The sequence below is a fragment of the Silurus aristotelis genome (assembly GCF_946808225.1).
Source record: "Silurus aristotelis genome assembly, chromosome: 4".
NCBI classification, from domain to species: domain Eukaryota; kingdom Metazoa; phylum Chordata; class Actinopteri; order Siluriformes; family Siluridae; genus Silurus; species Silurus aristotelis.
This window is the reverse complement of record NC_139577.1, coordinates 25,729,431-25,753,265: the sequence shown is the minus strand read 5'-3', so window position 1 is coordinate 25,753,265 and position 23,835 is coordinate 25,729,431. Positions and strand designations below refer to the sequence as shown.

At 37.6% G+C, this 23,835-nt stretch overlaps 2 protein-coding genes and 1 pseudogene across 4 annotated transcripts in view; 1 reads left to right on the top strand and 2 right to left on the bottom strand.

The window, feature by feature from the left end:
* Nucleotides 1–818: 818 nt before the first annotated feature.
* Nucleotides 819–6,398, bottom strand: il22ra2 (interleukin 22 receptor, alpha 2). Its single transcript, XM_083540366.1, has 5 exons — nt 6,274–6,398; nt 6,044–6,176; nt 5,380–5,558; nt 4,649–4,818; nt 819–1,431 (listed from the first exon to the last, which is right to left on the bottom strand). The coding sequence occupies exons 1-5, from the start codon at nt 6,332–6,334 to the stop codon at nt 1,285–1,287; spliced, it is 690 nt and encodes a 229-aa protein (XP_083396492.1). The 5' UTR covers nt 6,335–6,398; the 3' UTR covers nt 819–1,284.
* A 7,878-nt stretch (nt 6,399–14,276) lies between these two features.
* The window catches only part of prim2 (DNA primase subunit 2), an 80,422-nt gene continuing 70,863 nt past the window's right edge, over nt 14,277–23,835 (top strand). The window contains exons 1-7 of one of the 2 annotated variants that reach the window (XM_083538510.1): nt 14,277–14,398; nt 20,428–20,585; nt 20,698–20,810; nt 20,925–21,028; nt 22,184–22,304; nt 23,356–23,451; nt 23,797–23,835. The exon at nt 23,797–23,835 is cut by the window's right edge and continues 99 nt beyond it. In XM_083538510.1, the coding sequence (XP_083394636.1) occupies nt 20,441–20,585; nt 20,698–20,810; nt 20,925–21,028; nt 22,184–22,304; nt 23,356–23,451; nt 23,797–23,835 (618 nt within the window). In that variant the 5' untranslated portion in view covers nt 14,277–14,398; nt 20,428–20,440. The other variant, XM_083538511.1, reaches the window with a different exon arrangement.
* Nucleotides 16,388–17,378, bottom strand: LOC310724770 (putative nuclease HARBI1; annotated as a pseudogene). Its single transcript has one exon. The product of its transcript is annotated as a putative nuclease HARBI1 (transcript).

Sequence of the window (23,835 nt, the reverse complement as noted above, 5' to 3'; positions counted from 1 at the left end):
CTAGCTAAATGTGATGAAGTAGAGAATAAAACTTGATATTCACCGCATTTGCCGGTTGAGCAGTTGAGGTTCTTGCTCAAGGGCTCTGTTAGAAGGCCCAGCAGTGGCAGCTTGTTGGAGCTGGGATTTAAACTCATGACCTTTTGAGTCGTATGTGCCTTTTAAAACATCTCATTCGACATTTAGTCCCAATTTGCTGTTATAAAAACCTTCACTCTTCTGGGAAGATGTTCCACTAGATTTTCAAGTGTGTTTGTGGAGATTTGTGCTCATTCAGCCACTAGAGTGTCAGTAAAGTCAGGTACTGATGTGGGTGAGGTGAGGAGGCCTGGGTGTTTGTGCAGTCAGTGTTTATCACAAAGGTGTTCAATAGGGGTTGAGGTTAGAGCTCTATAGCAGCTCACTCAAGATCTTCCACTCCAAGCCAAGTAAACTAAATCTTCATGAAGTTCACTTTTCACACAGGGGCATTGGATTTTCTTTAAAATAATTAATGCACTTCACAGTTCTTCACTTTGCCATGTAACACTGATAAAAGCAGGTCTGCTACCTGGGTAATATATCCTATATGTTTGGTTCCTGTGTTTCTGGAGCGAATCCCAGAAAAAGGAGGTGTGAGGCGTGTGAACACCATTCACACTCATTCTAGTTATTTCAAGTCCTAAATCCATGTACCAGCATATTTTTATGGAGGATGCTGAAAAAACCTGGAGAACATCATGTGAAGAGAACAGTGTACAAGCTCAGCATCAAAGCAGTAACCCTGAAGAGGTAAGACAGCAAAGCAAAGCTCTAAATAAGCAGATAATTACACTGTATTGGATTGCAATACATTTATTTTTCATATATTAATCATTTCACATATATTAAAGCTCTCTAGATAAATTGGTTGAGTGTATTGTTGATTAAAACAATGCCTGCAGGTAGATAAAAACAGTTGTGTTACAAACTTCAGCTCTAAAATGCCAACACAAAAGCATGTCGTACATCAAAAATCCCTAACTAAATTTAGCCAGAATGAAAAATGGCATCTATGGTTCAGGCTTGAAATGAGCAGCTCCCAGCAGAGTTCTATACCAGATAAGCAATCCCTGCCCATCAGGTGACGAGATGTTTCTTTTCGTGTAGTGTGCAGGTTCAACCCTTCCTTAACCTTCTATTGCTACCTGTGGACTGTATTGACAAACATGAAGGCAGGGCTGCGTGATGGACATCTATGGTTGACTCAAATGTCTCTGCTGCTGTAGAGGGCCAGTGTAGCTGGCTGTGTAGCTGTGTGAAGGATTATGGGGTGCTGATGCACGATTTAGGGCTCCTTGAGCTTGTAAGACCTGAGAGGGGAATGACGGTCACAGCCTGAACACAGTATGTTGTTCGAGGGCTTAAGTGCTCAAACAGGATCTTCCTCGGGTAGCCTTTGGTTTCATGGATCTGCGGGTCACATTTGGAGAATGGTTATATGGATATCTGTCCTTAATACACACAAATACATAGAGACATATTTGAGACAAATTCGTTAGTATCCCTCTCAAAAAAAAAAACCAACAACCATTTTTTCCAAAATAGCCAGAAATGGACAAAAGTAATTGGTATCCGCCATTGTTTATCTCATAGTTAATAAAAAAAAAAACAGACTTTACTTTCGCCTTTTAAATCAACAAAATATTTTACATAAAACAAAAATCCCAAAAGTTAGTACACAGTGTAAAATGTAAATAAAACCAAAAAGTAAGGATTTGCAAATCTTAAAAACCCATGTGTCACAGCAGAACCTAGAAAACATATCAAATGTTTAAACTGGGGAGAACAAAGGGAAAAATTATGAATTTGATGGCTGCAACACATCTTAAAAAATGTAGGAGGGGCAACAAAAGTCTCATTAAACTGATTGCAACTGGTTCATTCACAACAGGTCAGTAATATGATTGGGTACAAACTTTAAGAGGCAGCGTCTCTCAGAAGTAAAGATGAGCAGAACTTATAAGATAAAATTGCAAAACAGTTGAATATTTCATAATTTACAGTACATACAAAAACCTTGAAGAATCTGGCAAAATCTCTGTGCACAAGGGACAAGAAAAATCGATATTGGATGCCTGCGATCTTTGGGCCCTCAGGTGCATTTAAAACAGTCATGATTCTGTGTGGAAATTACTGCATTGGCTCATTAACACTCATTAACAGCATTGCCTGTGAACAGAGTTTGCCATGTCATCCACAAATGCTAGTTAAATTTTGAAATACTACCTGCAATGCGTACTTATTGTATTTATACATTGGACTGTGTATATACTGTATATTATAGTATGTGTATATTCTTTTTATATATTTGCATTTCTTTTTTATTTCTTTCCTTTGCTGCCGTAACAAAGAAATTTCCCCACTGTGGGACGAATAAAGGTATATCTTATCTTAAATTGCTATCATGCAAAGAAGAAGGCATGTGTGAACATGATCCAGAAACACAACCATCCTCTCTGGCCCAAAGCTGATTAAAAATGTGCTAAGGCAAAGTGGAAAATTGTTTGATGGTCAGATGAATCGAAATTTTAATTTCTATTTGGAAACCATGGACACCATGTCCTTCATACTAAAGAGGAGAGGGACCATCTGGCTTGTTATCATTTGTCAGTTTAAAAAGAAAACGCATACATAATAGTTTGGATTGCATTAGTGCCTGTGGAATGGGCAGCTTGAAAAGCTGAACTGTTTTAGAACAACAAATGCTTCCATCCAGAAAATGAATTTTTTTTAGGGAAGGCCTTGTATATTTGAGCAAGACAAAGTATGCTAACTGCATACTTCATTTATTGCAATAGCCCTAGTCTAGACTTATCACCATTCGTAAAACATCATGAAATAAAAAACACAACAAATACATAATCCTGAATTGCACACATACAAGATAACATTCCTTTTTCAAAACATAAGCATCTGGTCATCTCAGTTCCCAGATGTATATTGACAGAAGAAGCGATGCTACACAGTGGTAACTATGACGCTGCCTCAACTTTTGTTGCAGCCATCAAATTCAAAATGACCTTTTTTTATTTTTTCTTAAAAATGCCATTTATTCTCAGTCTAAAAACATTTGGTATGTTTATTAGATTATGGATTATGGATTATTGAGATTTGCAAATCATTGCATTTAGTTTTTTTGTGTTTTTTTCTTTTTACATTTTACACACACACACACACACACACACACACACACACGATTATATATATATATATATATATATATATATATATATATATATATATATATATATATATATATATATATATATATATATATATATATATATATATATATATGTGTGTATGTGTGTATGTATGTGTCAACAGAATTCCAGAAATGTCTGTAAAAAACTGAAATATCACATTTCATAAGTATTTAGACCCTTTCCAAAAACAGTTGTGTGCTTCCCATTTCTCTTGATCATTGCTGAGATGTTTCTACACCTTGATTAGTTTCCACCTATGAAAAGGTTTATTAATTAGACATGATTTAGAAAGGCACACACCTCACTATAGAAGGTCTTACAGCTGCCTACAGAGCTAAGAGACAAGATTGTTGCAAAGAACAGACTGGGGAAGGCTACAAAAAATATCTGCTGCACTAAAGATTCCCAAGAGCACAGTGGCTTCCTCTTAAAAGCGCTGGTCACCCTTCCAAACAAAGCAATTGGAAGAGAAGGGCCTTAGTAAGAGAGGTGACTAAGATCCCGATAGTCACTCTGACTGAACTCCAGAGATCCTGTGTGGAGATGAGACAAAGTTCAAGAACCATCACTGCAGCCCTTTACTGATCTGGGCTTTATATCAGAATGCAAAACCCATGTAAACCTATCTAAAGTTTGCCAACAGGCACCTGAAGGACTGGGTGGCACAATATTCTCTGGTCTGATGAAACCAAGTTTAACCTGTTTGGCCTCAGTTCTAAATGTTATGTCTGGAGGAAATCAGGCATCACTCATCATCTACCCAAAACCATCCCAAAAATAAAGCATGCTGGTGGCAGCCTCATGCTGTGTTTTTTTTTCTGCAACAGGGACTGGGCAACTGGTCAGGGTTGAAGGAAAGCTGAATGTTGCAAAGTACAGCGATATCCTCAATTAAAACCTGTCCCACAGTGCTCAGGACCTCAATCTGAGCCAACTGTTCCTTTTAATACATGAAAACAACCCTAACTTATAGCCAAGACAACAGATGAGTGGCTTAGGGACAACTCCTTGAATGTCCTAGTGTGGCCCCGCCCGAGCCCTGACTTAAACCAAATTAAACATCTTTGGAAAAACCTGAAGGTGGCTGTCCACTGATGGTCCCCATCCAACCTGACCCATCTTCAGAGGATTTGCCATGAAGTCTGTAATTGCTATCAAAGTCGCTACAACTAAGTACTGGGCAAAGGCTCTGAAAACTTATGTCCATGTGATATAAAAAAAAATTATAAAAAAAAAAATGCAGACATTTTTATAATTCTGTTTTCACTTTGTCATTATGGGGTACAGAGTGTGGATTAATGAGAAAAAAAACCTATTTGATTGATTCTAGTATCAGGTATATATGTATATCAGGTATATATGTATATGTATATATGTGCAGAAAATCTGTTTAATAAAGCGTTGGCCTTTGTTTACTGTACCTGCTCCATGCCGTCATGCATGAGGTAAATCCTAAAAATCAGCTGCAGTAGTTTTGTAACTGAGATCCTGCTGTTAGTGTCTCTCTGTAGTGGGCTTCGTGGAGGTCTAAGCGAGACAACAATGGCTTGCTGTGTGACATTCAGTTTGATTTTTGGTGGGCTGAAAGTGGCTGTGAAACAAATGCAATCATTTCAGTTAAAGGGTTTATTAGCTGCCATATTTACTTGCATCAATTTATTTAAATACATGTGTAAAAAGATGCCGTCACCCAGCCCTAAAAGTAATGACGCTTGCTTTAACAGATTTCTGATTTACAGTTTATTCTGGTGTTATACAGAACAAAATTCAAAGATTATGTAGTATTTCCACAATTACAATTACAGTTTCACTCATTTTAGAATTGAATTAAATGTGGTCATGTAGATATTGCTATACTTAAGGTTTAAGTACTATATTAAGGTTTAAAATCTAAATGCCTAGAAATGGTTTATTATTGTGTAAGATGTGGTTTATTGTTTTAATAGTAGTAGTAATGTCATTACTATTTATTATTATTATTATTATTATTATTATTATTATTATTATTATTATTATTATTATTAGTAGTAGTAGTAGTAGTAGTAGTAGTAGTAGTAGTAGTAGTAATCTTTTTATTTGTTAATTTGTTTTGTCAGGATCTGGAAAAACAAATGAAATAAAAAAAATAAAAAATAAGAACATCACCACTTACTGTCCCACAGAGGATAAAACCTGGAACTGATGACCCATGTTGAGAAACCTTTGGAGCGTCGAGCTTGAACCCTTGCATAGTACCACTGGCGTGGGTCAGATGTCTCCAGGCTCAGGTCACACTGAAGTTTCTGGATAGCCTGGCAGGCCTCTGACACAATCCACTGCTTATCTCCATACCTGCAATAGTTTTTTATTTATTTTTTTCATTGTATATTATTATTTATTTTCGATAGTACACAATATCTTGTGTTACAGACGTCACAACAATCGCTACAGTTGCATTTTATACATTTCTTCAATTTCATTTCTAATAGAAAAAAAGAAAGAAAAAAAACGCACACACAACATGACTCAGTTGATGTTGAAGGTAGAAGAAGACTGTCAAATGAATTTTCAGTTGTGCTTTTAAGAAGCAACATTGTAAAATTGAATACACATTCAAGATAGAACAAATTTGCTCCTTGTTATAGTTGTAATGTATTAAGCTTTAAGATCATCATAGGCACAGCTGGAAAAAAATCATTTGAAATTTTTGTGTTTATCATATTTAAGCATCAACCTGCATTTCAATCATGGAAAGCAAAAAAAATGACATCATTAAAAATTTATATAAGTTGAACCTTAAAAGAAAAAAAAAAAGTAGTGTTAAAATACAAGCTTACACTTTATACTGCACAAAATACTGCAGGTCCTCTGGTGCCTCAGGATGGTGTTTCCAGTGCAGGACATTTCTGAAGTTTACTGAATGGAATTCCACCTGGGAAGGTGCCACGTCCTCCTGTAGCTGAACATTGCCTTAAAAACACAGAGTGATACAAATCAGGGTTAAAATCCCCCAAAAATCAGCACTTATTGAGCTCGAAGTTGGGCTGCAGAGGCTACAATGACTTACTGTTTACAAGGCAGAGGAGTGCTAGGTCCCACAAGATCAGTAGTGCGCTCAGGACACACATGCTTCCAGCTGAATTGTGCTTTGCATTTCACGCAACTGTTTAGAAAATCCTTTTGCACTTCCTCTTTTAGCTTCCACTTTTCCTTTTTATTTATGAGTGGATAAAAAGTTACCTGGTCAACACGCAGCAAGCCACCAATCAGAGTAGAGCGCTGTTTTAAACTTGTTTTGATTCCTTCTCGGTGGTATTTACAAGCAGAACATTTTGACAGTAATAAATGATGGAAGAAACTCCTGACTCTAACTTCCCACAACACCCCTTGGCCTTATTTGTGTGATTTTTTTAATAGATATCAATCAGTGTTTGACTCATTAATATCATTCTATTAATAGATTAGTGTACTAAGAGTAACAGAGTCTTTTCACATAAACTTGACCAAAAGTTGATTAAGTTGATAAAAATGACAATCGGAAAATTATAGCCATAATAAATCATAGTACTTTGGATACTTAAGTACATTTAAAGGCAAATACTTTTGTACTTTTACTCAAGTGAAAGTTTTCAAGGAGCACTTTTACTGGAGTCATATTTTGCCTACTGTATCTTACACTCAAGTACACGGTTTGTGTAAACCGATTTTGAAAAAGATGAGGATGGGGTTCCCTATTGAGTCTGGTTTCTCTCAAGGTTTCTTCCTGCCATTTTTTTTCCAACTTTATATCTGCAAAGCTGCTTTGAGACAATGTCCGTTATTAAAAGCGATCTACAAATAACAATGTTATCAATGGTATTGAATTGGTGTTTAGTAAAAGATAATGTAAATTGTTCATATGATGAGGTTTTCTGTAAGGAGATGCTTATTTAACATTAATTGAAGGGATCCCCAGTGTCTTACTGTTTACTTTAACAGTAAATAACCTGTGTTTGTTTTTGTTTTTTACATGAAAAGGAACATTGATCTTTCCACTTGTCTATTTTGTCTTCACAACTTCAAGACAGAAAAAAATAAAAATAAAGGAATGACTGTTAATCGCTGTCTTGACATCTGAATCTAAAGGCATTGGATCACTAAGAACAGTTCATGTCACTGGCTTTTGCTGTGTCATATCAGCTGTGTCCTATATCTATAACACAACTTCCTTGTATGTTTGATAACTTTTCTTTGCTTGTAATTTTATGGGTTCAAATGTTCTCACCCATTAAGGCGAATAGGAAACTCTTAAAACAATTGCTGTCTCCTGCCTCAGGCAATCATTTGATTGCTTCCTCTTGCAAAAGCGCAGTTTCAGTGCATCAAAATAATGACAATGTAAACCGCATAAAGTGGAAAACCGCATTTCTTCCCTTGCATTGAGTGTGACATTAGATGACACATTCGCTATTGTAAAACAGGTGACCTTTTATTTTGTTCCGTTGGCCTTTCACATTCTCGATTCACCTTTCCTGTTAACTGTCAGTTTCACTCAGTAACTCAGCAGTTTCCAATTTACTTACGGCTTGTGCGTTTCATTCAATATTACAATGGGATATGATGAGAAACTCTTGTCATGCAGATTGTGTTCATTTGGAATTCATTATTTTGGTTGGAAAATATGAAAATGTATTTGTTAGGCTTCCGATCGGAAAATCATGAATACACATGCACCCACTGCCCCTGAGCAAGTCCTCAGCTGCCGAGAAGTATAAATGAGATCATGAAAAATCCCTCTGAATAAGAGCATCTGCCAAATACCGTACATGTAAATGTATTTTGAAAAAAATATATATATTTTGGAGTAATGAAAGGTATGTGTGTATTACATGAATACAAAAGGTAGAATAAAGAAAAGGGCCTGTGGCCATGGTGGTGGTCAGATCCATAAAGTCATGGAGATATTAACATCATAATGGAGAAAAAAATGGAATTCAGAAGATTTGGTCCATGATTGTTGCCACGACCATCACCATTTTTGACGCAATATTGCGTGGAAGTAAGGCTTCAGTAACAGATATCTAAAGATATATGTGTATATATATATATATATATATATATATATATATATATATATATATATATATATATATATATATATATATACTGTATATATATATATATATATATATATATATATATATATATATATATATATATATATAATATACATACACACACACACACACACACACAATATAATATATATATATATATATATATATATATATATATATATATATATATATATATATATATATATATATATATATATATATATATATATATATATATATAATGTATGTATACAGATATATCTTATTCAAAAAGATCCTTTTTCTGGCTGCAGGCACTTTTTTTTGTTAACTTAGTGTTCATTTCCTAGCCAACACCATTCACATGAAACAGTTCAGAGGGCCTCTTTACACCACTAAATCAGCCTACTTGTCTTCTGCAGTTAATGCAAGCAGTTGCAAACCAAACTGCCAGTCACCTCCACTCAAATTATATTTGATACTAGATATTTGATATTTGATTTTAAATTGATATTCTATGCAGCTTTTATGAATAACGTTCTTGTCATCCACTTTATCTGAGTCAGCTTTCTGTACCCCCTCATCTTCCTCCTCTTTTTTGGGGATTCTCTCCAGTTCTGTCAGGTTGGATGGTAAACGTTGGTGGACAGCTATTTTTAGGTCTCTTCAGAGATGCTCAATTGGGTTTAAGTCAGGGCTCTGGCTGGGCCATTCAAGTACAGTCACGAAGTTGTTGTGAAGCCACTCCTTTGTTATTTTAGCTGTGTGCTTAGGATCATTGTCTTGTTGGAAGGTAAACCTTCGGCCCAGTCTGAGGTCCATAGCACTCTGGAGAAGATTTGCGTCCAGGATATCCCTGTATCTTTCCCTCGATTGCAACCAGTCGTCCTGTCCCTGCAGCTGAAAAACACCACCACAGCATGATGCTGCCACCAACATGCTTCACGGTTGGGACTGTATTGGACAGGTGATGAGCAGTGCCTGGTTTTCTCCACACATACCGCTTAGAATTAAGGCCAAAAAGTTCTATCTTGGTCTCATTAGACCAGAGAATCTTATTTCGGGCATATACAGTGTGTGTGTGTGTGTGTGTGTGTGTGTGTGTGTGTGTGTGTGTGTGTGTGTGTGTGTGTATATATACTGTATATATATGTGTATATATACACACACACACACACACACACACACACACAGTATATGCTAAGCCTCTTTTATCTTTTTCAGCAAATGTACCTACAAATATTTTTTCAGCAGTTATGATGGATCTGCTCTAAGACACTTCCTTTCGTGTATCCATTTTCTTTACAGCTTATTCTACACAGAGTTGTGGGGCAGTGTGAAGCCTATGCCAGGAACCCTGGGACACAAGATGGGACTTTCTAAATAAATGTAAATCAAAACAGTAAACATGAAAATGACAAGGCTAGTGTTTCTCTGACCTTGATTTATTCTCTATATTTACAGGCAGTTTACAAGTAACTGTTATTAAAAAAAATTTTTGTAAAGGATTTGAGGATCCCAGACATATAGTCAATAACAAGGTGGTAAAGACGGCTTCTGTTGCTCCGGACCCATTGTTATCCTGCATCCATTGTTCTCCCAACAGCTGGCCTGCACCTCCACCTGACCCAGCTGTGTCCTATTCTCCTAGCTCTGATTTACAGTTTTCCCTTGTGACAGCTTTGTGTGAGGGGTAAACTATGTGGTATTCTTTCTTAACATTCTTTCCACTAAAATCTAGAACAAAAAGAAAGACACTCGTTTTAGAGAAATGCTCTTTTTTAGTGTCACGTATCTTTTCTTGCATCCAAGCCACATGGAGTGAACAAAGCTTGATTTACAGCGGTTAGAAAGCGAAAGTTGACTTTCTCAGACCTAATTCATGTAAATGTCGAAACAAATGCACCCTGCCTTCCACCACCTCGCCCACAGCACTTGTGTACTACTATCAGGTGTCACTTTATTGTTTGGAGAAACATTGACTTCCCTTCCTGTTCATGATGCATGCCCTAGTTTTGCAAATGTAAGTTCACAGAGTTTACCAACATGTGTACAAGATAACATTACCCCAATGAAGAAGGAATTTTAATGAACAACACTGGGTGTGTGTTGGATTTCTTATTTAAAAGCATTTTTGTCCTAAATTATATTACTGAACTGTACATATATCAATTTCAAGCAACAAAGCAGCAAGTGCACAGAAGGAGAACCTCTTACATGCATAGCATGCTTATAAATAACAATGTAATGACATTTATCTAATTCTCACGTACTACATTGTAAAAGTCGTTTTTTTGTCTAATCTTTTTTTTTTATCCCCCACAAGAAGACACCTAGTGCAGTCCTTGAGGATTCTGAATGGGTTTTAGCATATATATAAAATTTCACATATTTTTCATTCATTCTTCTTTAGTATCAGCTTTATCCAGGTTAGGATTACGGTGGATCTGAGAACCACGGGCACAAGGAGGGGATACACTCTAAAACTGGGCTCTACACATGCGTTCAAATCTAGAGGCAATTTAAAGAGCAGCATGGCTCATCATCATGGCTTCTGACATGCTTTTAAAATGTGCGAGGAAAATCCAGAGAAAACACACTTAATTAAAAAACAAAACAAAACAGTAGACCTTGGTGGGAAAGGTGGGTGAGTTGGCATGACCCAGATAATGGGAATGGGAATATGAACATCTTAACCAGCAGAAAGGGAATATGCAACCATTTTCTGTTCAGACAGCGCCTCAGGATGGACGACTTTTTGTTTCCTAGTTAAACGATCAGAAGGTCATGTTTTCATTATGTGCCCTCAGTTGTATAAATTAGATATTTTTGCAATCGACTGTATAATGGCATCTGCCAAATGCCATAAATCTAAATAACAAGTTGAATTTTTGTGTAATATAAATTTCTTAAGAGACTACAGTAAATTAGATGCTGGTGAAGAACTGTTATCAGCTGCTTTACTGATATTTGTTTTGACTACATTCTACAATATCAAATAATAAAAAAAACATGAATATTGTATGATAAGACATAAACATTGCTGATGCATAGTGGAACCCCGGGTGTCTCGTAGTACGAGAATATCGTAGCGGTTTTACTAGTAAAAATCTTTTTTTTAGGAGCACGAGCATATATCGAAGGACAAGCATGACGTGTCACCTCCGTCCCCACGTTTCACGCTCAGTCGCTTCATAGACGTTGTTCTGAGTGCCTTCCCGTCGTTCTCTTGTGTGTATATTGTGCTTTTTGTCTTTTTAGTGTAGTGTAGTGATATTGCTGGAAAGAAGATTGTAAAAAGAATAACCATTAAAATAGAAGAAATTGTAGAAAAGCATGAACGTGTTGTACGCACACGAGACCTTTGTCTGCAATATGGCATGTCTAGTTCAACAGTAAGAACAATCATAAAAAACTAAAAGTTTTTTTTTTTTCATGTTTATAATTTATTACTTTTCATGTTTGTACTTTGTTAAAAGTATATTTGTGAGATAAATTAGACATAAAACATTTTTTAAGGGCTGAAATAAGCGATCGCCTGAGGTCTGGGAATGGATTATTTGCTTTTGCATTAATTCTTATGGAAAAATCAACATGCGAGTACGAGCGGTTTTCAGGAACGAATTAATCTCGTTCCACTGTATATGAGAAATAAAACAGATTGGGGTTGTGGTCTTATAGGAAATGACCTTTATCAGGCGAGTTCCCAGTAAGGCTGCCCTTTTCTTCCTTAAAACCCCCTTTATTTTACTTCAAATATCTTAATTTGGTTTTGGGTAACCACTTCAGCTGATGTTATGAAATATTGTGGCGAGTACATAAATAGCAGCATGCTTCGACAAACAAATCCAGTTATTAGTGATATGTGATACATGAAGGTCTCAACTTTAGAAGTTAGGAACCAACTTGCAGGTTTAAAGAGTCATAATATTGGTCAACATTCATTAAAGCATTAAATCATTCAAGAATATTAATGTCTTTAATCACACATTTGTTCATTGCGGTTCAGGACAGTTCTCTGAGCAGTTGTGGAGTTTCACCACACATACTGTAACTTGTCAAACCATGTCTTTAAGGACCTCAGGTTGTCCTCAGGGGTACTGTCATGCTAGAACAAGAAAGGACATTCCCCAAACTTTTTCCAAATACAACTGTTTAAAATGCTTAAGAATGCAGCAGCACAAACATTATTATTAACCTTCACTGGAAGTGACCCAGTCCGCTGTTACTATATTGTTGGCACAATACATTCTGGTGGGTGGCATATTTTTCCAGACTTGTGATTGTGAATTCATCTGACATGTGCAGAGGAGGGACATGGGGTATATCGGTAGGAGAATGCTGAGGATGGAGCCACCAGGAAGGAGGAAAAGAGGGAGACCAAGAAAGAGGTTTATGGATGTGGTGAGGGAAGACATGCAGGTAGTTGGTTTGAAAGAGGCAGATGTAGAGGACAGAAGGGTATGGAGACGGGTGATCCGCTTTGGTGACCCCTAAAGGAAGCAGCCGAAGGAAGACGAAGAAGAAGATTTTGACTGGCCCTGAGGATTACCCACTTAGTGCAAGGTCCTGACAGTGGTAGCTTGACATAGCTTTGATTTCAACTCATGACCTTCCGATCAACTTCCGATCAAAAGTCCAACATCATAGCCACTGAACTAACACTTCTGGAGGGAAGTGTTAGCTCAGTGGCTATGATGTTGGACTTTTGATCGGAAGTTGATTGCTTAGCAATGGAAACCATAACCGAATTTCTTGCGGTGTGCTTTCAGAGGCAGTTTTTTTAAACAAGCTACACGTTTTATCAATCTGTGGATTTGTCTGTTAATTAACATGTTCTACCTCATGATTGTTAAGCTGCTATGGCTAGGTACTTCTCTCAGGGTACAAGGAAGTCATGCTTTCACTTTTAGACTCTTCTCTCCTTTGGCACCAAGATTGTGGAGCAAACTCCCACTTGTCTGAATAGCTGAGTCACCAGCAGTGTTTAAAGTCTAAAAATGCACCTCTTCCACAGGTTCTTAAATGAAAACAAAAATACAAAAAAAATAATAATTAGAATTTTTCTCCCAACAGAGTTTTAGACTCTGGGAGGAGTGGTAGCTCAGTGGTTAAGGCACTGGGTTACTGATCGGAAGGCCGGGGGTTCAAGCCCCAGCATCGCTTAGATGCCCTTGAGCAAGGCCCTTAACCCTCTGTGCTCCAGGGGTGCCGTATCATGACTGACCCCAGCTTCTGAGCAAGCTGGCATATGCGAAGAATGAATTTCACTGTGCTGTAATAAATATGTGACAAATAAAGGCTATTCTAGACAGATGCTATTTTTAGTCGAGCTAATGAACCAGTATTAAAATATATTTATTGATGAAAACTTCAGAGCACTTTATAAGTCACTCCGGATAAATGTGTCTGCCAAATGCAATAAATGTGAATGTTTCTATTCCACAATCATGGTATTGTATCATAATATTGTATGATTGTAAAGTTGATTCTGGGAGACGGATGAGAAAAAAAAGATGACTGTCACATTTAAAGTCAGCGAGGTCTTCTCTTGCCTATTGACTGGACTGACACACACACCACCAAATTGCTGTTTTGCCCAAAAATGCTGCTAAAACAATTCATTGTATGTACAATATTTATTATTATATGGACAATTTGCACTATCACAAATCTGTACTGGTTGATGCTGCGGTGTCAATGTCTACTGTCTCACTCTTGTTGTTTTTTTGCACAAAATGTTGCTATTTTGTTTTTCAGTTGTTTTTTGTGTTTGTCTACAGAGATTTGTCTATGACAAGAGCAACCTGGTGAGGTGAATATCAGCTCTAAATAAGTAAGAATAAGTGAATTCTGCTTTCATGAAACCTTAACCATAGACTAGACGCAATTAATCAATGCTGTGTGCAGCCCAGACCGCGGGGAGATCCCTGAGCACGTGATGGCGCCGTGCGTCCCCCCCCCCCCCCCCCAATCGGCGCCTTCTCGTGAGACCACGTGACGCCACCTGGCTCTGATTGGTGCGTTGTTGTCGGCGTGACGTCAGTTCCGCGCGCTTCGTTCGTACCGGCGTGTTGGCGGGATTTTGACGGCCGGAAGTGGGACTCTTCAACCAGGGTGAGTTTGTTGTTTTTTTGTTTGGTTAATGGTTCTGTCTCTTTTTTTTTTAGTATTTTTTAAAAACAACGTGCGCTTGTTCTTTTCTCACAAACTACCCGGTTAGTAGAAGGTATTTTTTAACCCAAAATAGTCGTTAATTTGATCTGTACCGCTAGCAAAGGTAGCTAAGAAAGCAGGCTGCTAGTTGAGCGCACGAGCTGTTTCTCCACAGCAGTACACAGGTGTTTATTATTATTTATTATTATTTTTTTTTTACCAAAGTGCAGTGATTTATTATACGTATCCCGGTTTATTTGAAAACTTTAACATTCAATAGGAGGGAAGTGGTTGCTTAATGGTTAATCCTCTGCGTTACTGATCATATTTTTGGGGTTCAAGCCCCCGCACCGGCAAACTGCCACTATTGGGCCCTTGAGAAAGGCCCCTAACTCTCTGTGCCCCCGGAGCGCTGTAACATGGCTAACTTGCGCTCTGTCACCTGCTTTCTAAAAACCTAGGATATGAATAAAAAAAAAATCCCTGTACTGTTATGCATATGAGACAAAAGCGTCTTTCTTTTCTGTATACATGTTGGACATATATTTATCTGTACTATGCAATGTTGATCTATCTATTGATCTATCAATCTTTTTATCGATCTATTGAAATCCTGCCGAATTCAGAGTTGTTTGTAACAGTGGATCCACTAATACTCGCATCACAAGTATATTTGAACCTGCACCCGATAGACACGTGTGTGAATTTGTTATAACACCCTAGAGCTTTATTCACTGGTCAAACCATTTGAACTGTAATAAAGCAGAACCTATCTATCTATCTATCTATCTATCTATCTATCTATCTATCTATCTATCTATCTATCTATCTATCTATCTATCTATCTAAAATTGTTAAAATCAACGCGCTAATGCAATGCATTTTAGCCGCAGTACTTTTTTATAACACGCGATTAATGCAGCGAGCATTTCTTTTTTAACCTTTTTAATAAATAAATATATAAGGAATAAAATGAAAACCTTCAATGCAGCATGTTTTTGCACTGCGCCCTTTCTTTACTCAGCAAAAAAAAATTTTTAATCATTAAACATTTGTTTTACTGATGCGCCAAGTCTCAAATCAAGCATCAAAATCCACCATGATGGATGCATCCGGTTATTAAAACCGTCCGTGTGGAAACATAGCAAAAGTTCCGTTTGGTGTCCTGGGCCCGGTTTTTCAAAAGTAATCCACTAGGATTTTGGATAACGGATTGGATCAAATCTTGAAAATGGGTTTTTCAAAAGAAAAAATGGATTACATAATCGGATTAGATCATGTAATCCAATCTTGGTTTTGATCCGGATCAAACCTTTAGTTTGGGTTTTTCAGAATTTTTTTGTAGGATTTGGATCACTTTGATCCAAAAAATCTGGATTAAACTGATCCCATCAGAAGGGTGGATTCAGCGTGGATTCCATGCCCAAAATGTAATGAAAACTTTAAATATGTATCAAATAATACTATATTTGGATCATGCAGTATCTTACAAAATATCCTATTTATTCATAAGGTTTTAATTTTATTTGTTCATCCGTCAGGCTACAGTGATTAGGTAGGCTTTAACGTATTCAGCCTTTCAGTATAGGCCTACAGCAAAGTAGAAAGAGTTTGGCCTCATACAATAATCCCCCAAACAGCTGTCAAAATTGACAAAAACCAATACATTTTATTCTGTCACTAATTGATATATATATATATTTAATCACAATCGAAAATATTTTTGTTTTTAGAATATTTATTAGTGATGCATGCAATGATTACAGAATAACCCCAAAAATGCAAAGAATGGCAATCACTGATTTTTTTAAAATCCAAAACAATTCCAAATCAGAAATAGTGTCTAACTATTGCGTCCCTTGTTGCACGTCCTGTTTGCTCGTTCTGGCAGAATGCAGGAGGTTGGTTAGGGTCTCCAAGGGGCTCAGGTGCATCATTGTCAGCACAGAGAGGGACATTGCGTTTAGTAGCGATGTTGTGCAGGACAATACAGGCAAGGGTTATGTTGCATGCTTTCTGTGGTTACGCTCTCAGGTAGGTAAGGCATGCAAAGCACCTCTTAAGAACTCCATTTAAACGCTCAATTGCACATCTTGCTCTGCAATGAGCAGTGTTGAAGCGTGCCTGCGCCGGTGTATTTACTGTTGGAAAAGGAGTCATCAGCCTTGGTAGGAGTGGGTAGGCACTGTCTCCTAATATTATGCCATCCGGTCGGTTGGTTTGGAGGTCTCTATATAGAGCGCTCTCCCTCAGGATGCGTGCATCATGGACAGACCCACGCCACTTGACAACGCAGTTGGTGATGATGAGGTCAGCATCACACACAAGTTGGACATTGATGCTGTGCCTTCCCTTTCTGTTTATAAAATCCCATTCATTCTCACGAGGTGCTTGTCTATGCACATGTGTGCAGTCGATTGCTCCAATAGTATTGGGCATATTCCCCAAAAGAAAAAAGCTGCGCTTGGCCTGGGCAATCTGGTTGTCCTTTGGAAAAGAAACAAATTCATTGACCAGGCTGGCCAGTGCGATTGACACATCTCTCACCACATCACACACAGCTAATTTCACCACTCCCATATAGTCACCAACAACCTGATAGAAAGTCCCACATGCATAAAATCGGAGAGCAATGAGGATCTGGTCTTCCACAGACAGACCGTGAATCCTTTGGGTTCTGTGTTGAAGTTTTGGCCTGAGAAGGTTCACAAGGTACTCTATATAAGCCTTCCCAAAGCGAAACCAGACATACAGCTCCTCAGTGGTGTATTGCTCTAGTAGCTTGGTACGTTCAACATACACCCTTTGAAGGTATCCTCTCCTGGCAAAGTGGTGGTGGCGGTGGACAACACCTGCCATTTCACTGTCTCTCTGTGAATCCTCTGAGAAAGGCTGATTTATATGGCTGTGTAGTTGGTCTTTTCAGACACACCTATTACAACTGATTAGTTTTGGCTTTCAATTGTTCAATTGAGGCAATTGGACCCAAGGCCTATAATTGATGAACAATGTTCACTATAGTAAAGCAACAGAACCATGGACTCAAGAAGCTGTAACTTCACTGCTGCTGAAACCAATGCACTACTAGAGGGTGTTCTGTGCCATTATGGAACAATAGTGGGAAGTTTTAATTCTGCTAAGGATACCAACAAAAAGACAAATTATGTTTGGATTTTAATCACAGAAAATGTGAATGCCATAGTGTCTGGCCAGAGGAGGACCACAGACCAAATCAAATTGCGGTGGAAGAATCTTAAGGCCAGGGCAACAAAGGACTATGCTAAAGCCAAAAACCCACAAACAGGCAACAAGCCATTTAAGAGGGGAGATTACACAGATGTGGTCCTCGACATCATTGGAGGTGAGAAGTCGCAAGCTCTCCATGGTATTCAAGGTGTTGTAGGGGATGGCAAGCCTTGGATTGAGGAGGAGGAGGAGAATCTGCAAGTTCCTCCTGAGGCTGATCCAGAGAGCATATTTATATTGAATCTCAGCTCTGTTCCTGAGGAAGAAGCTGGATCCTCATTGGTTGAGCCAGTGGTAGTTGCCACAGGATCTCAGAGCAAAGGCTTGAAGCGCCCTTCATCAAACAAAGATGATGATTACAAGGCACTTCTGCAAAAAGAGACTGAAAGGGCAGAAGCACAGCTTCATCTGGCAGAGGAACAACTGACTGACCAAACTGCAGCAAACCAAGGCCAGACTTGAGATCCGGCCCCTAAAGGCTACGCTCAGACAAGCTGGTCTCTCCACATCAGATGAGGAAGTCTGAAATTATTGTGGAGTATTTGACAGTCTTTTTTTTTAATTCAATACATCTATGTTTGAAACTTGTTATTAATATCCTCAATGTACAGTGTTTGTGTTGTAGGTCTCAGATGAGCGGACTGCTGGAAGAGGATGGGGTGGGGTTTTTCTTGTGTTTAGTTTCTTTTAAATGTGTGTGTTTTCATTTCAAATAATAATAAACTTATATTGACCCCACACTGGCTATTCTACTTGTTGCTCTTTACATATCTATAGTTCTACATTGTGATTTCCTATCCTGTCTGAGCACTGGTTATCCAGATTTGGTGATCCTGAAAAGTTCCTATCCGGATCAGATTGATCCAATCCGATGTTGCTTTGAAAAACTGGCTCAAGAAGTAAGATGGATTACGTGATCACGGATCGCAAAAAAAGGATTACTAAATCCGGATCAATTTTATCCGGATTAAACCTTTTGAAAAACCGGGCCCTTATGATTAACTTAATTTGAGACACCATAATTACTTTAAAACAATTACAAGATATTTAGTCTTCATGCTCTATTTTGAGTTTGGTCTCACTAATAATAAACATACATTTGCATAAAGCATCAATATTTGTCCATGCCCATGTTGATTAGAGTATTAAAAACTTGAAAAGTATTAATTCAAGGTACATTTAGAACAGATAAAATGTGATTTAGATGCGATTAATCACGTGTTAACTCATGGCAATCATGCGAGTAATCACAATTAAATATTTCTTGAATGTCAGCCTTAACATATATATAATCTCATGGGAGAGATTGTTATGCTTTTTTTCTTTTATTTACAAATTTACAGCTATCAGAACATAATATAACACTTGGACTGAAGTATTGGGACACCTGACGTCTAAACTTTTATGACGAAACTGGAGGCACACGGTTGTATAGGAAGTCTTTGGATTACATTTTCCCCTTTTCTTGTGCTAGCAGATCCAAACCTGTTCCAGCATCTCACACACACACACACACACACACAAAGTGAGCTCCATGAAAATATGGTTTTCTTTGGCTGGAGTGGATGTTCTGCGGGGCAGAATGTTTTTGGCTTTCCTCTTTCGGATGATGATATTTCTCTTTCTTTCTTACTTTCTTTTTTTTTTTTCAGTAAGAAAAAAAATTATGTATATTAGAGAATTTTAGTATTGTATTTGTTTTTAATTCAAGAGTAAATACTTACAAAGCAAGTTCCATGAAAATATGGGTTAGAGTGAAAGTTCTTGCGTGGCCTGCTATTGAGCTCTGACCTCAACCCTATTGAAGATCTTTGGGATAAATTAGATGAGTGCCTGCACACCAGGCCTTCTCACACAACATCAGTACATGACTTTACTAATGCCCTTGAGGATAAATTAACACAAATCTTCACACACACACTTCCAAGTCTAGTGGAACATCTTTCTAGAAGAGTGAAAATTATTATAACAGCAAATAGGGACAAAATGTGGATTGGGATGCTCAAAAAATGCACATACAATTCTTCTGTTCAGGTGTCCAAACATTTCTCTATATTGTTTATGTCCGGTTTCATTAAAAAAAATGAAACACATTAGTTTTATTAAAACAATTGGCTTTTATGGTCAGGTATCCATAAACCTTTTTGTCTGCACCCATTATATATTGCAGTCAATCTTGGCCTGCAGTAATGTTTGTATAAGTATTATAAGTATTTCTATATAATTATGATTCACATATGAAAAAAAATGAGAGAACTGAGTACAGTACAGTGTAGCTTGTAATTAAACAAAATGTAAACAAAAGGGTTTGTGCAAAACAGCAATAGCAGCAGTCAAACAGATGTGCAAAAACAGTTTGTAATAATGAGGTAATATAATATGGGTGGTACTGAAGACATGCATGTGTGAAGTCAGTAGGAGTGTGTGTTGCGTCCGGGTTGTACAGATCAGTGTGTGCATGAGTTTCAGTTCAAAGCTAGCTAACAGGTTTAAAAAGAAAGAGAAAAATTCACATCATGATTTCACAGTTTTTACTTACGTGCTGATGTTTCACCTTGACACAATTTCGGCTTTGCATAACTTCCAGGTACAGTTTTCTTTGTTGTGTTTATTATAAAATGCTCCAATGCCTTGAATGACCTGGGACGCACACTTTTAAAACTTTTGTGTGTTTACGTGTGTGTTTGAATCAGTTTCAAAGCAATAACGTGTGTGTACCCTTGGTGTAATTTTTCCTTTTATAGGTTAATAGTCATCATGCAGTTCTTAGGCAGGAGGAAGAAGGTGACACTGAATCAGCAGAATGAGCTCTATGGTCACTGTCTGCAGTTCTACTGTCAGCCTCCACTGGAGAACATCTCCTTGACCGAGTTCGAGTGCTTTGCAGTGGATAGACTGAAATGTAAGATCTTTCACACAGGGAGTGCTTCCTGAAACCATATCAGCATCTTTGGTAAACACTCAAACAGTGTCTCACTGTATTAACAGCCTCGTCTTGTTTCTTATTCCTGTAGTGTTGAAGGCAGTTGAGAACCTTGGTGTGAGCTACGTGAAAGTGACCGAACAGTACAAGAAAAAGCTTCACGGCGAGTTCTCCAGTCTCGGTTTCCCACACAGAGAGGAAGTGGTGAGGGTCAATTTCCCAGTATTCCAGTATTATTGAAAACTCTTGTTTAATTTCCTAGTTAAATTGTTTTGCTCTTTACTAGTGCTGCGTAACGATTGGCTTTGATTGATTTAGGATGACACGAGCTCGAACAAAAACCAAGCCGGACCCACGGAATACGAGAAACGAAGGAAAGATCACATCTCTCATTTCATCCTGCGCCTGGCGTACTGCCAGACGTAAGTGCAATTCTTTTCTCTCTATTTTGAAGTGGCTGGCGGGAGTATCTGTTTCAGGCCGTATGTTTATTTTGAAATATTTGTCATGTGTTTACTGCTGATTTTATTTTGTTTCCATGAGAAGATATCAGATATATGTTGCTAGGTGTGTAACATCATGGGGAGAGAGATACTCACTGTACACCAGTATATAGCAATAGCTCTTTTCTAGACATCGAGTACACCACTGTTTCTGTTGTGACAATTGATCTTTGCTGTTGCTTGTATCAAATTCAATTGTTCGATGTTATCGTATTGAATAACCAAAGGCAAATACCCAGTCACTCTGCGTCATTCACAGCGCTTCTCTTTTACCACATTTTATGTTACAGCCTTTTTCCAAAATGGATTAAATTCATAATTTTCCTAAAAATTCTACAAATCATTTTAAAGAAGTTTGTTTGAGATCTTTGCAAATTTATTAAAGAAAAAAATATCATAATATAAAAAAAGAAATCACACGTATAAAAGTATTCACAGCCTTTGCCGTGACACTCAAAATTCAGGTGCATCCTGTTTCTACTGAACATCCCTGAGATGTTGCTACAACTCGATGGGAGTCCACGTGTGGTAAATTCATTTGATTGGAAATGATTTGGCAAGGTACACACTCTTCCAAGGAATTGTCTGTAGACCTCCAAGACAGGATCGTATCGAGGCACAGATCTGGAGAAGGAAGAATAATTTCTGCCTCCATCCAGTGTCCTCCATCATTCGAAAATGGAAGAAGTTTGGAACCACCAGGACTCTTCCTAGAGCGGAGCTGCCTGGTCAAACTGAGCAATCAGGGGAGAAGGGCTTTAGTCAGGGAGGTGACCAAGAACCTGATGGTCAGTCTGAAAGAGTGCCAGCATTTCTCTGTGGAGAGAGGAGAATCTTCCAGAAGAACAACCATCTCTGCAGCATTCCACTAATCAGTAGTGTATGGTAGTGTGGCCAGACAGAAGCCACTTCTGTCCCCACTGTACATTACTTTTTTTTTTTCCTCCAAAACAAATCACAATATACAGCGACAAATATCAGTCTTCAGGAGTGCTACCCGAACCGATTGATGCAAAAGATTCCAGAATCCAGGTTTTTAATATTCTACGCATTAAAACCTAAATCTGATTTTAGGGAGGATCTCAGGCGGTGGTTTATCCAGCAGGAGATGGATCTTTTCCGCTATCGTTTCAACGAGCTCTCGCCGAAGTACAAGACCGACTTTTTACACAAAAATAATCTGAAATATGATACGGTAAGGCCTTTATTCTTTCAACTGGTCATAGCCCTTAAGGTTCCAAGAATAAAAAAAGAGACATCTGTAGGAGTCAGCGTGTGCCTCGTACTTCAAACTGTATTGTTGTGTATGTGGCAAAATGAAGACACTATATGAAATGTATTGAATATAATTTTGTTTCTGAACACGTGAGAGTTTCATGGCCAAGTGACACATTGAGCAGATCTGTGAATGGAGATTAAAAACTGTGCACTGCTATGGAGAGAGAAAAGCATTTAATTAAAGTAAATTGTATTTGTAAATTCGTATGATCTGAAATGCTTTCTGAAATTGGACTGTTAATATTACTTAATAAATAAAAAATAAAAAAGGGCTGAACGTTTTATTAGAATGTAAATGGAATAATTTTCTGTCCGCCTGAAAACCGATATATTTTCATAAATTGACCTTTTTTTTTTTTTTTTTTTATTGTTTCATGAAATGTTTTTACCTCCACTATGTTCTATTTACTCCTATCTTTTGTTATATATATTTTTTTTATTTTTTTTATTTTTTAAGAACATTTTTTTGGCATATAATGATTTACATTACAATTTCAGTAAATTCAGTACTAGGAATACTTATCCAATACACATCGGCATATGCAATCACTGATCAACATTTGATTTTGCTATGCAACTCTACCTGAAATATTATTACCCTTGTTCCAGCTCACGCTTTTCAGCTAATACCAAAATAAAATCCGATCTAGTGCACTGTTTGATGTAACCAGCAGGTGGCGCTGTGAACCCACCGAAGGTTGAGCACTGAGCAAGCGATAACATTAGGTCTTGGATGCAGGCAGCCACTGGAGAGTGTCTGAGGAGTTATTTGAAAATGATTCTTAATTATGCAGAGCTTTGATGCTGTGGGATTAATGGTCGTCCTTCTACTACATTTTAATTGAAATACGTCGAAGTCTAATATGGCTTAGTAGCCATATTACTGTTTTTGTTGCAGTTTTTGATGCTTGCGGTCTGTTTCGATGTTCCTTTAATGTCAGATTTGTCTTTTATCTTCCCTTTGACAGATAAATGCCGATGAAAAGAATAATCTGAAAGACCAGCTCATAAACTCCAGTTACGCTGTCAGCGGGATCACCATTTTGGAACAAGACTTCTACAAAGTACGACTTACTGCTGCACATTTCAGCAAATATAATAAAACCGTATCCCAAGAGAGCTTTGTGTTTATACTCAATCTTGTCTCAGGTGATATTTAGAAAAGCCTTTCATATGTAATCATTTTTTTTTGAGCGTTTGTCCCATAATACTCAGTATATTTTACGTTATATTTGTAATGCTGGAGTTGCCTACAGGGTTTATATCCCTGCAACACCATACACGAAGACGAAGGATGTCTTTCTGATGACTACATTTATGAGGAAATGCTTCGGTTATATTTAATCACAGCCTCCAGCTGTGTGAAGAAAACCTAGCTCATAAACAGTTATAATTTTCTTTCGGTCCAGGTCCCATTCCAGGACGCTTTGGATTTAGTGCGGACGAGG